This window comes from Ictidomys tridecemlineatus, chromosome 11, assembly GCF_052094955.1.
Source record: "Ictidomys tridecemlineatus isolate mIctTri1 chromosome 11, mIctTri1.hap1, whole genome shotgun sequence".
NCBI lineage: Eukaryota > Metazoa > Chordata > Mammalia > Rodentia > Sciuridae > Ictidomys > Ictidomys tridecemlineatus.
In genome coordinates, this window is record NC_135487.1 from 75,338,427 (window position 1) to 75,354,374 (window position 15,948).

Sequence of the window (15,948 nt, forward strand, 5' to 3'; positions counted from 1 at the left end):
TGTCTACCCAGGTAAATAAGTGCGTATGTAGAATATAATTCACACATTTATTAATTATCAATTCAAAATTCATTCCACTGGTCACTGAAGAAATTAAAAAGTTTTCCCATTGACCTGTATTCTTGAGCTAGCAAGAAGTACTCTTCTGTACTGTTAAAATTAGCACTTTTAACATTTTGTCCCATTGAACCTTAAAGCTCTTGGTAGGTTCATTAGGGAATGTATGACATAGGCTTATAATCTTACAGGAGGCCATTTGGTAATGGATGCCCCTTCAACTTTTGTCTGTTTTACGTAATTGTTGACCTCTAAGTTTAGCTATAGGAATAAAGGCAAGGGGAGTCTTGTCTTTGTCTTTCTTCTTCCTTCATCTTCCCTCATGAACTGACAGATTAAACATTCACATACCCAGGCTTTTGAAGATGAGGTCTTTTTATTAAGAGGTCAGTGGACCCTCATTGTTATACAAAATTACATATAAGAGGTTGTGAGGGGAATGGGAAAAAAAAACAAGGAGAGAAATGAATTACAGTAGATGGGGTAGAGAGAGAAGATGGGAGGGGAGGAGAGGGGGGATAGTAGAGGATAGGAAAGGTAGCAGAATACAACAGTTACTAATATGGCATTATGTAAAATTGTGGATGTGTAACTGATGTGATTCTGCAGTCTGTTTGGGGGGTAAAAATGGGAGTTCATAACCCACTTGAATCTAATGTATGAAATATGATATGTCAAGAGCCCTGTAATGTTTTGAACAACCAATAAAAAAAATAAAATTTTAAAAAAAGAGGTCAGTGGAAAAGAAACAGTGGCATCAGTCATTGGTCTCTATTCTCTCACCTGTAACTTTCCATCTTTATGATAAGTATTTTCTCATATAATATGACCAGACTACTGCTGACCAAATTTAGTAGCTTATTCAAGGAAGGTCAAATACAAGTAGCCAAATTAGTTTCCAAGTGTTATCCAAATAAGCAGACTATACTTTGTGTTAGTGCCAGCTATGACCAGGCTCATTGCTTCTTGTAGTATTTTCCTTTCACTTATTCTATGGCAAGCAAGGTTCTGCTCCTTACCTACTGGGTCCTCTTACCCGCACTGCTGTACGAGCAGTGGAGGCTCACTTCCAATTGGTATATTTATTCCTATTGCTAATGTGCTGGAAATGAGGATAGATTTCTCTTTGGTTCAACTCATTCATCAAGGAAGATTTTATAACACTAAAATAAAAGATGAAAGTATCTTCTGATGGCTGCATAGTTTAATCTACATCCTTTTATCATTATTCTTATCATATAATGCTGTGATTTTTTTCCCTTTCCTATTATATCACATATCAAAGTGATTGTGCTCAGAGTGCCATCTTAGATTATTATATGCCACATTAATATTGTGGCATATAAAGCTATTGGAAAGCTAAAACAGATTGAGGAATTTTACCTTACAGAAAAAAAAATCACATCTTTTAGGGAATTTTATATTGTAACAAAGTAATTTACAAAACCAATTCCATTTTTTCCGTTACCATATTATAAACCCAGGTAGATGTTTCTATGGAGAGTGTGGTGTAATAGAAAGATTGTAAACTATGATGTCCTTATAGGAAGTCCTATATCCAGCCATAACTTTTTAAATTTAGAAAATTCTTTAATTTTCCTGAGCTTCCTGAGGTTGTTGAAAGGATTGTGTGAGGTATAGTAAAAATACAAACAAACAAAAAAAACCTGGCATAGTGCTTGGTACATAGTATGTCATTACAATTTGTTTTTCTAATTTCTCTAGAATTTCTATTTATTCTAAAGAGAATAAAGTTCAAGTGAGGGCCATTTCCAATACCAGAACCCAGTGACTGCTTTGCATTATCAACAGCTTCTTTTGAAACTATGTAGCTATTGCAAGTCTGCATATTTTCTACAAATAGAATAGCATGAAATCCTGTCTGTTCTTACAGAAAGAACCACTGTGCTTTTGAGGTGGGCATATTAGAGTCCTATAATCCCACTCACATAGGTGCCTGAAACTTTAGAAACACAGAAATTGCATAGAGTAGGTGCATCAATCTCTTAGATCTTTGTCTTCTCATTAGTTGTTAGTTTTTCTAATTTTGAATATATGTAATGTTTTCATCTCCTGTAAGCTTTTATCTGATTACACTTTAGTTGGAATAATGCTTTAAATCTTTCCATTTAAATTGTGGGCTATTGAAGTAATTTGTTATTTTTCTAGGTCACTTGATCCTGACTTTATAAACTGTTTTAGGAAAAACATAGATGACTTGCAACATGATAACAAGAATGCATCTTAGTAAAACATCTGTCAAGACAGCAGGAAATTGGTTTCTTGCTGTTTTTATTGCTATCATATATTGATACATAGGCACAAATGTCTAGATTTTGCTCCTTATTTTAATAAAATGACTCTTGTTTTTATTTAGTCATTATTTTTTGCTTAAACATATCAAGTCTTAAACTATCTTTTCAATATAAATAGCCAGTTCTCAGAAATGTTAACAAGAATGGCTCTTGAGAAATGTGAGGAAAAGTATATTGAATAGCATTACATTCTAGAAAGCATGCTGATGTTTTAGGTTAACAAACTATAGATAATATGGTTTAATGTTCTGAGATTAAACCTTGTCGTTTTCATTATATACATATGTACATATATGTGAGAATATTCAGATTTTTCACTTTTTTCTCTAAGTATTAAAGATCAGAGTTTGGAATCAGCAGAAACTAGTTAGCCATAATAGAGGCCAGTTTGGGAAGGTTTGAGTTCTTCTGTATGAGTTCTAATAAGTCATTCATTAAACATTCATCAAACACTTACTGAACATATATTATTCAAGGAATAATAGAATCAAAGTAAACACTTGAATTCTCTGAAACTCCATTTTTTTCTTCTTATTCCTTGTTTAGTTCCTTTAATAAATATTAGGAACTATGCTTAGTAATCTGTGAAGTTCTTACCAACACTGTCTCAATCAAGATTCCACTACAGAGCTCCAGTATTACATGAAGAAAGGAAATTCTTCTGTTCCAGTGGTATTAAATCAATACTGACATTCTTCTGGCACTAGACATACAATAATAAATAAGACATCAATACTGCCCTTACAGAACATGGTCTAGAAAGAGAGACAAATTCATAAACAAACATACTGCAAATTAGTTTGATAAGTGAAATAATGAAAGTATGTGTAGAGTACTGATTGAAAGCCTAGACTTGGAGTGATTCTGCCTAGATTTAAATTCCAGTGCATTACTAGCCATTTGATCACCAGCAGGTTACTCAATTTCAATGTCTAGATCTATAAAATGAGACTAATAATAATATTTATTGTTGTTATGATGATTAAATGAGCCAGTAGCATTCAAAGTGCATGTTAATTCAGGGAGTGGATCATAATAAGTGCTTAATAAATGTTAGTTATTGTTTTTAACACTCATTTGAGATTTTGTTATTTATTTTGCTTTTGTTTTTGCCTTGGGAGTATTAAGGAAATAAAGACCCACTAATCTTGTGTCTGAAAGATAAAATAAGTGGAGAGGGAGAACATTGTAAGCACAGTTAATATGTGCTAAGGCGTAGATAAATAAGGAATTTAAGTTGTTTAAGTATAGAAAATGAGTAAATTCAGTTATCTTTCATCAGCTACTAGAGAGGGAGAACTGGGGGTCAGATGATAGAGGTCTATATACCAAACTGGGGAATTTGGACTTTTTTCTATGAGCTTTGGAGAATAGAATTTTAGAAGTGGGAGACATAAACAAGATTTGCATTTTAGCAAAGTCACTTGATAATAATGTGGGAAATGGAATGCTAGCAGAAGATTTCAGACAGGAAACCTGTGTGAGAGGATACTGTCTTAGTTCAGACAGGAGAAAATGAGAGGCTTGGGGCTCGGGTTGTGGCTCAGCAGTAGTCTCACAAGTGCGAGACCATGGGTTCTATCCTCAGCACCACATAAAAATAAATGAGTGAAATAAAGATATCGTGTCCAACTACAACTAAAAAATAAATATTAAAAAAAGAAAAAGAAAACAAGAGGCTGAACCAGGGCAGGGAGAGGGAAAATAGATAGTAGAACCTGAATTCAAGAAGTTCTTGAAGGTATATATGACAGAGTAAATGAGGGAGAGAATTAAGATGAACCTTGGGTTCTAACTTAGGCATCTAGATGAATGAGGTCTGAGAGGCTGTCTAGCAGGGTCAGGGGTATCTAATAAATAGACTTCTTCCTTTATGTTCAGAGTAAAATGAATCAACAGATGAAATAAGAAAACATTTCCTTTATTACTGATCAAAATGTTAAAACAGTATAATGTGCTTTGATCTAAGAACCAAAGTTAGCTTGTTTACTGTATTCCTCTAAGTCAACCCACCTAAGAAGTCTGATTCTGTATAGCAGATTAACTTTTTCCTAGTCACCAGCTTCCCACTGATTCAGCTGAAAGGAAAAAATAAATCAAATTACCTCTCATTCTGATTTCCTCCTAAGGAACCAGCAATGGTTGTCCACCAGCCAGATAAATTGCCCACTTTGGTACAAAGAAGTAGAGGGTGGGGAAAGATGTCCTGTGAAAATGCTATCAATAAGATAGAAATAACAAAAAGAAGACTGAATTTGGAGTGTAGAGGAGGAGGGAGATTGTTCATTTCTGTTGCTTTTTAATAATATACTACCACAGATTGGATAGTTATAAAGAAAAGAGGTTGGGACTGAGGCTGTAGCTCAGTAGTAAAGTGCTTGCCTCGCATGTGTGAGGCACTGGGTTCAATCCTTAGCACCACATTAAAAAATTACATAAAGATACTGTGTGTTTATCTACAACTAAATAAATATTTTTTTTTAAAAAAAGATGTTTATTTTGGTTCATGGCTCTGGTCCAAAGTTGATTGGGCCCATCTGATGATGATATTCTTATTGGCAGAGTACCAAGATGGCACAGGATAGCACATGGCAAGAGAAAGAAAGCACATGAGAGACTTAGTCAAATTGTTTTTTATAGCAGACCCACTATCAAGATAACCCATTAATCCGTTAATCACCTGAATGGGTTAACCCATTCATGACAACAGAACCCTAATCACCTTTTAAAGATCCCATCTGGTCCTACTGCTTGATGTCTCACACTAGGAATTGGATGTCAACATGACTTTCAGAGGGGACAAACCAGAGCAGAGGTTAAGAATTCAGAGTTTGCTATAGTAAATAATAAAGGTTATCACTCTAAACTATTTCTTAAGTCATGTCTACTTTTTCAGCTATGTCATGAGGACAATGGTCAAACTAGAGCCACTAGCTCTAGGTGTAGGTATTACAAGTACAATCTGTACAGTATAACAAGAGTCTTCCTAGTGAATAGAGTTGTCCATCCTTAAGCAAAACCAGAGGCTAATTTATCAAAGATGCTGAAGAGAGGATTTCTTTCTTTATTTTATGGTTCTGGGATCAAACCCAGGGCATGCTGGGCAAGTGCTCTACCACTGTACTGCATCCTAGCAGAGGAGATAATTTCTTAATAAGCAGAAATAGGACAATGACTTCTTAACATCCCAGACTCTAAAAAATATGGAAAAAGATTCTTGATAAATAATCAATTATTTGATAGTGTACATTTTATAACCTATGTATAAGTCCATAGCTGCAGTTCATTTTAAATTAATGATATGCCTACATAGTGTTTATTTAAGAATGGAGATTAGAACTTTATTTTGGCTAAAAGTTTATGGGAAATAGAGTGATTTATTGATTTAGTTAAGCCTTAATTATTTCTAGATTTGAGTTTTCCTTTATTTTGCAGTATAAACCATGTAGAAATGAATGTTATGATGCATTTTATATATGGAGGAATTTTGGACTTTCCAGACAAAGCTAACGTTGGGTATGTATTACTTTTTTAATAAGCTTAAATATAAAAGTGTTAATATTTTACAGGTTCTGCTTTGTTGAGCTATGTTGCAGCATCAGTGAAGCAGAAGCTTCACTTTTTTTCTTCTTTTGAGATGGGGTCTTGCTATTTTCCCAGACAGGTCTCTTGAGCTCAAGTGATCTTCCTAAATTAACCTCCCAAGTGTGGAATTTATAGGTGTGTGTCACCTTGCCTGACTCTGAAGCTTCACTTTTATTATCAATTTTGCTAACTATATTTTGAATGTGTGTGGAAAATATCTAAAAACAATAAGAAAAGCTGAATAACTTATAGTAATAAGATTAAGAGACTGGGGATATGGCTCAAGCGGTAGCACGCTCGCCTGGCATGTGTGCGGCCCAGGTTCGATCCTCAGCACCACATACAAACAAAGATGTTGTGTCCGCCGAAAACTAAAAAAAAATAAATATTAAAAATTCTCTCTCTCTCTCTCTCTCTCTCTCTCTCTCTCTCTCTCCCCCTCCCCCCCTCCCTCCCTCCCTCCCCCACCTCCCTCTCCCCCCCCCCTTTGAAAAAAAAAAGATTAAGAAAGGTCTTTTAGACTTAAATTATTTTAGAAGAATATCTTACTTTGGAAAAATAAATGAGAGTTTTTTATAAAAATAAAATCAATTTTTTATCAAACTTTGAATGTTATTATACTACTATATTTTAAAAATTTAGGTTGTCTTTTTTAAACAGCAAAAGAAAAACATTAAAATTTATTTCAGAATATAAAGGCATGCAAAGACCAACAAGTATGTGATTCTTACATGTTGTATATTGAAATACCATCTAAACTTCTGAAATCCTACTGGAGAGTAAAATTCTACCTTGCTCTTCCAATTTTCTGTTGATATTTTAGTAGCAAACAAGTAAAAGATGCTTTTTTAATTTTAAAGAATCGTCGGGGTTCCTCTAATTTTGAATTGAATAAATACATTTTGGGGGAGAACATATCATAGGTCACAGAGATTAAGTACCAATATTTTATCCCTGGGCAACCTATAGGAAAGTTTATGCTCTCAAAACTTGTAGGCTGACTAAATACTGGAAGCATGTGTATGTGCTCAGAAGTACTTACCAGATGAAAGAAGTAAAGGCAACTCTGCAGTCATTACATGCGTTCTAATCTTGGAGTCATTTGTAGGCATTTTCAATAACCATCAATAACCATGATAACCATCAGTGAATTCACTCCCCAAACTATTATTGCACAAATCTGCTGCTCAGATTTTTGTAACATTTACAACTTTCAAAGCAATTTCCTAAAAATCTTGTTCTATATGTTATTGAGAAAATGAGGGGAATTTGAAATATCTCCAGATTTGCTTGTTATTCACATTAAGTGAATCAGTGCTTTCCATATTTTGGCCTGTGACGTCGTTATAGTCCATAAAGAATATTTATTATGTGAAGCAAAAAGTTAGAAATAAAGTAATTCAAATTATTTTTAAAGACTATATGTTATCAAGAAATCACTGTGTATTTGATTTTTATATTGGAGAATTAACAAGTGCATCTATTTTCATTTTAGTCAGATACTCAATATGGCTGATATGTATGGACTAGAAGGATTAAAAGAAGTAGCAATCTATATTTTAAGAAGAGATTACTGTAATTTCTTTCAGAAGGTAATTATTGAGTCTCAGAAATCTTTACCCAGTACTTTAAGTCACCCATTATTACCTACTAGATTTAAGATTTTTGTTGTAATAGTACTTTAAATATAAAAAAATTATTTTATAACTAATGTGGGTTCCAAATGACAGCACATATGGTGTCCTTTCAAAAATCAGAAACTAGTTAAAATATTTTAAGTGAAATAAAATTGATTTGGGAGGGTTATTGAAAGGATTTAGGATTTGACACTAGGAGAAAGGAAGTCAAGAATTATAGTTATCTTCTTCCTTTATCAAAGAGTTATACCGTGGTTCATTGATTCTTTCCCCTAAAAGTATGTTCTTTCTTTGTACCACGTCTTTGGAGAATGTACTTAGTTCTCTTCTACAATCTCTCCATATGGAATATGAATACTGATTGCTTTTAATTTTAGTTTACTCGAAGGTCAATTTACTGTCTAAAGAAGTATTCCGTTTTAAGCATTCCAACCCCCCTTGAGACATTATTCTTAGATTCTTCATTGGGTTGTTTTTTGTTCTGCTTTTTTGCCATGCCGGGGATTGAATCCAGGGCCTTCTCTTGCAAGACAAAAGCCTTACCACTGAGCTACATCCCTGGTCCACTTCATTCTTTCAATGTACTTTGTAACTGTAGGTTATTTCTATTTTCTCATTTATGCCTTTCTAAATTGTGTAAATTTCCTACAATGATCACATAATCATCAACAAAAAAAAAAACCAGCAAAAACAAATTTTGAAAGAACTGTTTACATTGTACTTCCCTTTTACTGAGTATGTGAGGAAATAGTATGCATTATATGACTTTTAATTAGGTAATTTTAAGTACACTTAAATTGCAATGGCTTGTGGCTCAGCGGTAGAGTACTCGCCTAGTGCATGTGAGGCCCTGGGTTCGATTCTCAGCACCACATAAAAATAAATAAATCAAGGTATTTTGTCCAACTACAGCTGAAAAATAAATCTTAAAAAAAAGAACATTTAAATTTAGATTTTTGTGTTGGATAGGACTTTTCCTACCTCCCCATAAATTGTAACTGAGGAAGCAACCCATATGCTAAAAGAGAGCCATGAACAGCTGGGTTCACTAATGCCATCATTACCCCTCTGCAGAGTTTACTGAGAAACAGTTAAACCCCTCATGTAGTTTTGACCAATGATTCACTCCAGCCTTCATAATTAAGGGGATTGAAAAAAGGAAGGCAATATGTGGTCTCTTCAGCTTTGTGGAGAGAGAATAATTGTAGTGAAAGCCTTTTCTTTCTCCTGCACATGCCTCCCCTATTTCCCTAAAATGAAAGTTAGGAAGGAGATCCAAGTGAATCACATATAAAAAATAAAGATAGGAAGTAATTGCAACAAGGATAGGATGCCTTCATGTCCCAGTTGGACATTTACTATATCCATAAAACTAGCCCACCCTGGACCTTCCATCATGGAAGAAAAGAAAGTGATAAGCGATTTCTTGGGGGAACTTGGAATAGTCCTGAAAAGCCTATGAGAATACCCTTAATGTGGATATTTCTAAAGGTAGGAGGCTTGCTGGACAATCTAGAACTATCCTGGTGTTAAGGGACTATAGTTATTGTTATGTAGAGAAAAAAGTTGGGGAGTCTGCTCTCCACCCCATTTACACATGATCTACAGGGAAGGAGGAGGACCTTAGTAGTTCCACGAAAGAGGATACTGAATCAAGACCAGAAAACGGTGTCCCACCTAGGCAGACATCATACATCATGAACCCTTAGAAGAGGCCTTAAACACCAAGAGGCAGTGGTGAATTTTTTTTTTCCCCTAAAAGAGCCACCACCTCAGCAAAGGCCACCAGCATCTGAGAGCAAAGTCAAGGACAACACCCTATTACCATCTTGGTCTCTGCTTAGTTATGTAAAATGACCACAGCTATCTATGGGCATCTTCCTTAGAGTTAGACCTAAAAATTGGAGGAGCAGGAGACCAGATTATGTTCTACTCCCTATTGCCGATCTCACCAATCATGAATCTAGTCAATGTTATGGAGAGAAAGATTTATATCTAGAGATAGATATTAAAACAGTACTCTACTGAATTTTAACAATAAAACCAGAAAGCTATGGAATCTGCTTATTGTATTAAGAATTGCAATGCAAAAGAATTATGAATGTAATGCATTCCTCTAATGTGATGTATGTAAGAAATAATAAAAAAATTTTTAAAAAGATGCAAAAAATTGGGGATTTGACATAGCTAGGTAAAAAGCATTAGTTTTGAAAAAAAATATGTTTTATGTTAGTATCTCCTCTGAGCTGATACTTCTCAATAAACTAGTTAATCTAACATAAAAATAATCTTATGAATAATTTTAGACCGTTGTCTCTATTTTTATACATTCAGGAGTATATGGGTTATATGCAGCTTCTTGTATTTTACTTTTAGTGATCCACTTTATTTTATTGTTTTATATCAGACAGGTAATATACTGACATTGTAACACTGTTTGAGGGAGGCACATCTCAATGATATAAAAACTCAGTCACCACACTTATGAACAACAGAAGGATCCCCACTTAATTTTAAACCCAAGGGCATATTTGTTTCTATTAAAACAATAGAAAGTGTTTCTTTTTAAATTAGCAGTGTAGTATTTTGTTGAAAAATTTTTTTATTGTATTTTATTTATTTTAATATAGTTTGTATTACTGTGGTAATAAATATTTGAGAGAACAGTTTCTGTTTTTATTGACCTGATCCTTAAACTTTCTTGCTTTTCATATTTTAAAAATATGTATTTTTATAATATACTTTTGAATATATAAATTTTTTTTTAAATTTTAGTTGTAGACAGACATAATAACTTTATTTTATTTTTAAATTTTATTTATTTATTCATTTTAGTTATGGATGGAACTTGATTTTTTTATTTATATATGGTGCTGAGAATCAAACCCAGTGCCTCACACATTCCAGGCAAGCACTTTACCACTGAGCTACAACCCCAGCCCATAACTTTATTTTAATTATTTATTTTTTTTATATGGTGCTGAGGATCGAACCCAGTGCCTCACACATGCTAGACAAATGTTCTACCAACTGAGCTACAACCCCAGCCAGACTTTTGGATATATATAATTTTTAAGTTTTATTTCTCACTTATGCAGTCTCTTGGCAGTGACTTAAGTATCATAAATTCATCATAAGATACTCCACAGTAAAACAAATATAGGTATAATATGATAGACAACTGGCCTCACAATTCTTGACTGGAGATAGTTTTAGTCATTTCATTAACTTCATAATCCTGCCTTTCATACATTTAAATTTGGGGGGGAGCTTCATTTATGGCATTATAGTGGATATATATTTACTTTATATGCATACATATAGTCACCAATTAAAAATATATTTTAGAAAATAATTTCAATATTTATCTTCCCACATTCTGCAAGCAGGTTTTTGAAAATGACTAAAGGTCAATCATGCCATTACAAAAAAAACCTTGGGAATCAGCATTTCTCTATAAATTCTCAAAGAGCCAAAGTTATCCCTTTAAGCCAAGAGTCAGCAGGTTTTTCTCTCGAAAGGCACTTAGTGAGACCCTGTCTCAAAAATTTAAAAAAAGAGAAGAGGCCTGGGGATGTGTAGCTCAGCTGTAAAGCACCCCTGGATTGAATCACCAGTACCCATCCACCTCCCCCCCAAATTTCAGGCTTTGTGAATCCTCTTGTCTATACAGAACTGTGCTCTGATGTTAGAGATCAACATATAAATGAAGTAACATGCCAGTGTTCTGGTAAAACTTTATTCACAAAACCAGTGATGGACTACATTTTCCCCACAGGCTGAAGTTTGCCAGTCTTCTGCTTTAAACAACAAGTTTCTTTTAAATATACATTTTGACAATTACAGAAATTACTATTGTTATATATCAGTAAACTTTGTGTTATATAAGGCTGGTTGTTTCTAAGAAAAATTAGATTGTTGAACTTTTTAACTTGTACATACTTTTACAATTTTTCAGACTTCTGAGTGTTCTTAGTCTGTTATACTAATTTGATACTCTTCTATGAATTGTTCCAAAAATCAAATTATATCTAGGACTGTAGCTCTGTGGTAGAGTACTTTCCTTGCATGTGTGAAGCACTGGATTTGATCCTCAGCACCACATAAAAATAAATCAGTAAAATAAAGGTATTGTGTCCATCTACAACTAAAAATATATATATATAAAAAAAGAAAACCAAATTATTTAACCTGGTAGAATTAACTTGGTAGAATTATCATCATATAACCTGTAATAGTGATAGTCATTTCTGATTTCAGGAACTCCAATTATCTTATAGGGATTTTAATTAAATTTTAATTTAATTTAAATTGTTAATATGCAAAATATTTACATTTAGTTCTTAAGTACTACTAGAACACTTTTTTCTTTATTTTTTCTTTTGGTACCAAGGATTGAACCCTCCCCAGCCCTATTTTTTTTTAAGTTGTTGATAGACCTTTATTTTATTTTTTTGTATGTGTTGCTGAGAACTGAACCTGGTGCCTCATACATGCCAGGCAAGTGCACTACCACTGAGCCACAGCCACCTCAGCCCTTTTTTTATTTTAAGACAGGGTCTTGCTAAGCTACTTAGAGCCCTGCTAAATTGCTGAGTAGCTTTGTACTTGCAATCCTCCTGCCTTAGATTCCCAATACAGGCATGTGTCACTGTGCCTACCCTATAATACTTTGTACTAGAAGATTAATAGTACTAGAAGATTAAATTAATAGATTAATTTGATAAATTAGTTTAATTAAGAATAAATTAAAAGTTGGAAATTATTGACCTTATTGGAAGAATTATGCCAGAGACATTTCTAAAGAAGGTTTTTCTCTGCTTTGAGAACAGGAGATCTTTGGAAGTATATATTTAGAGACTAGATATATAAATCAACTTTTTGCTGGTCTTGAACCCTAACTCACAACTAATGAATGTGTATAAAGAGAAATTCAACCTACTGGGGAAAAAGATGTGTCTAGGAACAGTTCAAAACCTGAAAATACATGGCATGGGCAATACATAGCACATATGCTTAACACCAAGAGCAATAGGTTGTTTTCCCTATCTGTATCTACCTTTTGTTTTAATTAATTACTTTTATATATGTGCTTTAAAAATGGTATATTATAGTTTAATTAAAGTCTCTTTTTATCCAAGATCAGCATACGGGCTTTGTTACATTTTGTTAAAATTGAGAGAAAGGTATAGAGATAGCCTATATACCCATACCTCCACATATTATCAGAATTTTTTTTACCAGAGTGATACATTTGATACAATTGATGAACTTACATTGACACATCATTATCACCCAAGTCTATAGGCTTTAGAATTCACTCTTGGTATTATATATTCCATGGGTTTGGGCAAATGTATAATCACATGTATCTGACATCACAGATATGTGATCTTTTTACTGTCCTCATAGATTTGATTTTTTTTTATTGTTCAAAACATTACAGAGCTCATGATATATCATCTTTTATACATTTGACTCAATTGGGTTTTGAACTCCCATTTTTACCCCAAATACAGATTGCAGAATCACATCTGTTACACACTCACATTTTTACATAATGGCATATTAGTGACTGTTGTAGAGGTTGTGAGGGGCAAGGGGGAGGGGAAAAAAAGATTTGATTTTTTAATTGTTACATAGTTGAAATCATATAGTAGATAACCTTTTCAGATTGACTTCTTTTTTTGTGTGTTGGAAATTGAACTCAGGACACTCAATCCCTGACCCACATTCTTAGCCCTATTTTGTATTTTATTTAAAGACAGGGTCTCACTGAGTTGCTTAGCACCTGGCCCTTGTTGAGGCTGGCTTTGAACTTGGGATCCTCCTGTCTTAGCCTTCCCGGCTGCTGGGATTACAGGAATGTACCAGTGCACCCAGCTCAGATTGACTTCTTATTAATATTCATTTAGTGATATTTATTCAAATTTCCTCCATGTCTTTTCTTGACTTGATAGCTCATTCAGTGTGAATATTCCATTGCTTGCATGTACTATAGTTCATTTATCCATTCACCTACTAAAGGATATCTTGGTTGCTTCCAAGTTTTAGGAATAATGAGTAAAGCTGCTTTAAAGATCTTTATATAGGTTTTTGTGTGGAAAGGTGTTTTTAAGAAAATTTGAGACATTGACTACACAGCATGCCTATAGGCAGAGTCCCAACAGAAGTTAATTTCAGATACAGAATTAAGTATAGAAAATTGGTTTTTTAATTCATCAGTTTTTGAATTGTATGTATTTATAGTTTAGATATATGTCACATTTTCTTTATGAACTGAATACTTTTACCCTCTGCAAACCAAAAAAAGAATAAAAGCAATGTTTTCTGTCAATTTTAGCCCATTTCCAGAACATTGACTTCTATACTGGAATGCCTAATTATTGCTCATTCAGTTGGAGTGGAAAGTCTTTTTGCTGACTGCATGAAGTAAGTTATATTAAGAAGTGCTGCTGTTATAAATTTAGGGATTTTGTTCTTTTATTCTCTTAATTTTCTGAGTTTACATTTGTTCTGTTTTCTTGGGCACAATATAAGTAATTTAGTCCTTGTTGCACCAATTGAGTAAAAGTGTTGATTTAGATATTACTCAAGATGCTTGGGATCAATTTATTAGCTTAGTGAACCATGGTTATGTTAAAATCCGTGCACATAACCCAACATGGCTTAAATTTTTTTATAGAAAAGGTAGTAAAATCCCTTTTAGAATTTATAAAATTAATATGAATTGGTCAAAATACATATGTACAATGTATATAATAGAAAACAAAAATATTACTATTATAATTAAAAATATTTTAATTTCTCTAACTTGGGATTCTTTGATTCTAACAGGTGGATCGTAAAGCATTTTGCAAGGTTTTGGTCTGAGAGAAGCTTTGCAAATGTACCTCCTGAGATTCAGAAAAAATGCCTTAATATGTTGATTCAGTCCTTAGTGAGTATAAACTGACTACTCTTTTGTGCCATCAACAAAGTTTATTCAAGTATGGTACTTTTGATTATTTAAGTATAAATGGAGAATGTTATAAAAAGCAAGTGAGAAAACCAATTCTAGATAATGTAGAACCATTTCACTGTGTCTAGCCTTAAGTTTCTAATCCTCTGAAACCACTTTCAGTACTCAATTATTCACTAGTCAGGTTTAGTCAGAGAGGCAGAACCTCTAAGATGATTATATTAGTTCATAAACAGAGGGCTCCCAGAGATGGAGGTTGTGCATTGGCTTAGCAATGTGGATCAAGCAGTCTGTACTCACCAAGGAAGATCTGGATGTAATACTGAAACTTCTCAGTGGTACTATTCCTCAAGGGTTCAGCCATCTACTTGATGATAAGTTTGTTATATTGGCCTACTTCCATCATGGAAAAGGCAGTACTTTGTTCTTATTAATTTATATCTCTGGATATAAATTTTATTCCCTAGCTCACAATGTTTCTGCTAAAACTACTATTCATGAATTTACAGAATACATTACCCATAACCTTGATATTCCACAAAACATCCCAATGACTAATCACTTATGACACGATGGCAATAACAATGACAATGACACATCACTTTGTAGAAAATGAAATACAACAATGGGCCCAAAGTCATGGAATTCATTGGATTCATGAGTTTCCCCATCAGGCTGAAGTAGCTGACTTGATAGAATGAAGGAATGGTCTATTGAAGACACCAATATTGCCAGCTAAGTCCTTGGTGGACTGGGGCAATGAACCCCAGGATACAGTATGTACTCTTAATCAGTTTTTAATTGAAGGTGTTATTTTGTCCCATAGACAGGATTTATAAGTCCAGAAATTAAGATATAGATATGGGAGTCATTCTATACAAAATTACCCCTGGTGATTCCTAAGCTTCCTAAGCTTATTTTTGCTTCCTTTCCTGGCAGCTTTGGGCTCTGCTGATCTAGAGGTCTTAGTTCCAAAGAGAATGCTTCCATCTGGGAACATAGTAATGATTCAAAAAAATATAGAAATTTGAGATTATCTTCATCTGATCAGTTTGTAAATCCACATGCAAAGAAATGAAATTGCTGATAAATTAAATTAAAGAGAAATTGGGTTGCTACCATACAGTATTGGTAAGGAAAAACAAATGTGGGATGCAGTACTTCCAGATTCTATGAGTAACATCAGTAGAAAGTTTCAGTAACCTAATTTAGTGCTGATAATGACCCAGATTGTTTAGGAATGAAAGTTTAGGCCACTATCAGATAAAGAACTATAAACAGCAGAGGAACTTGGTGAGGGCAAAGGAAATATGGAATGGATAGTAGAATAGTTGTAAAAAACAACTATGACCATGTAACAGTTACAGAAATGAGTATAACAGAGTTATGATAT

At 33.7% G+C, this 15,948-nt stretch overlaps 1 protein-coding gene and 1 non-coding gene across 4 annotated transcripts in view; one reads left to right on the forward strand and one right to left on the reverse strand.

Annotated features, from left to right (window-relative positions):
* The window catches only part of Btbd8 (BTB domain containing 8), a 78,480-nt gene that overhangs the window by 32,167 nt on the left and 30,365 nt on the right, over positions 1–15,948 (forward strand). For all 3 annotated transcript variants that reach the window (XM_005327733.5, XM_078026728.1, XM_078026727.1), the window contains 4 exons: positions 5,808–5,888; positions 7,453–7,549; positions 13,938–14,026; positions 14,432–14,534. In XM_005327733.5, the coding sequence (XP_005327790.2) occupies positions 5,808–5,888; positions 7,453–7,549; positions 13,938–14,026; positions 14,432–14,534 (370 nt within the window). The remainder of the gene's footprint in view (positions 1–5,807; positions 5,889–7,452; positions 7,550–13,937; positions 14,027–14,431; positions 14,535–15,948) is intronic.
* Positions 9,996–10,095, reverse strand: LOC120891101 (small nucleolar RNA U13). Its single transcript, XR_005735525.1, has one exon. It is a non-coding gene; the product is annotated as a small nucleolar RNA U13 (small nucleolar RNA).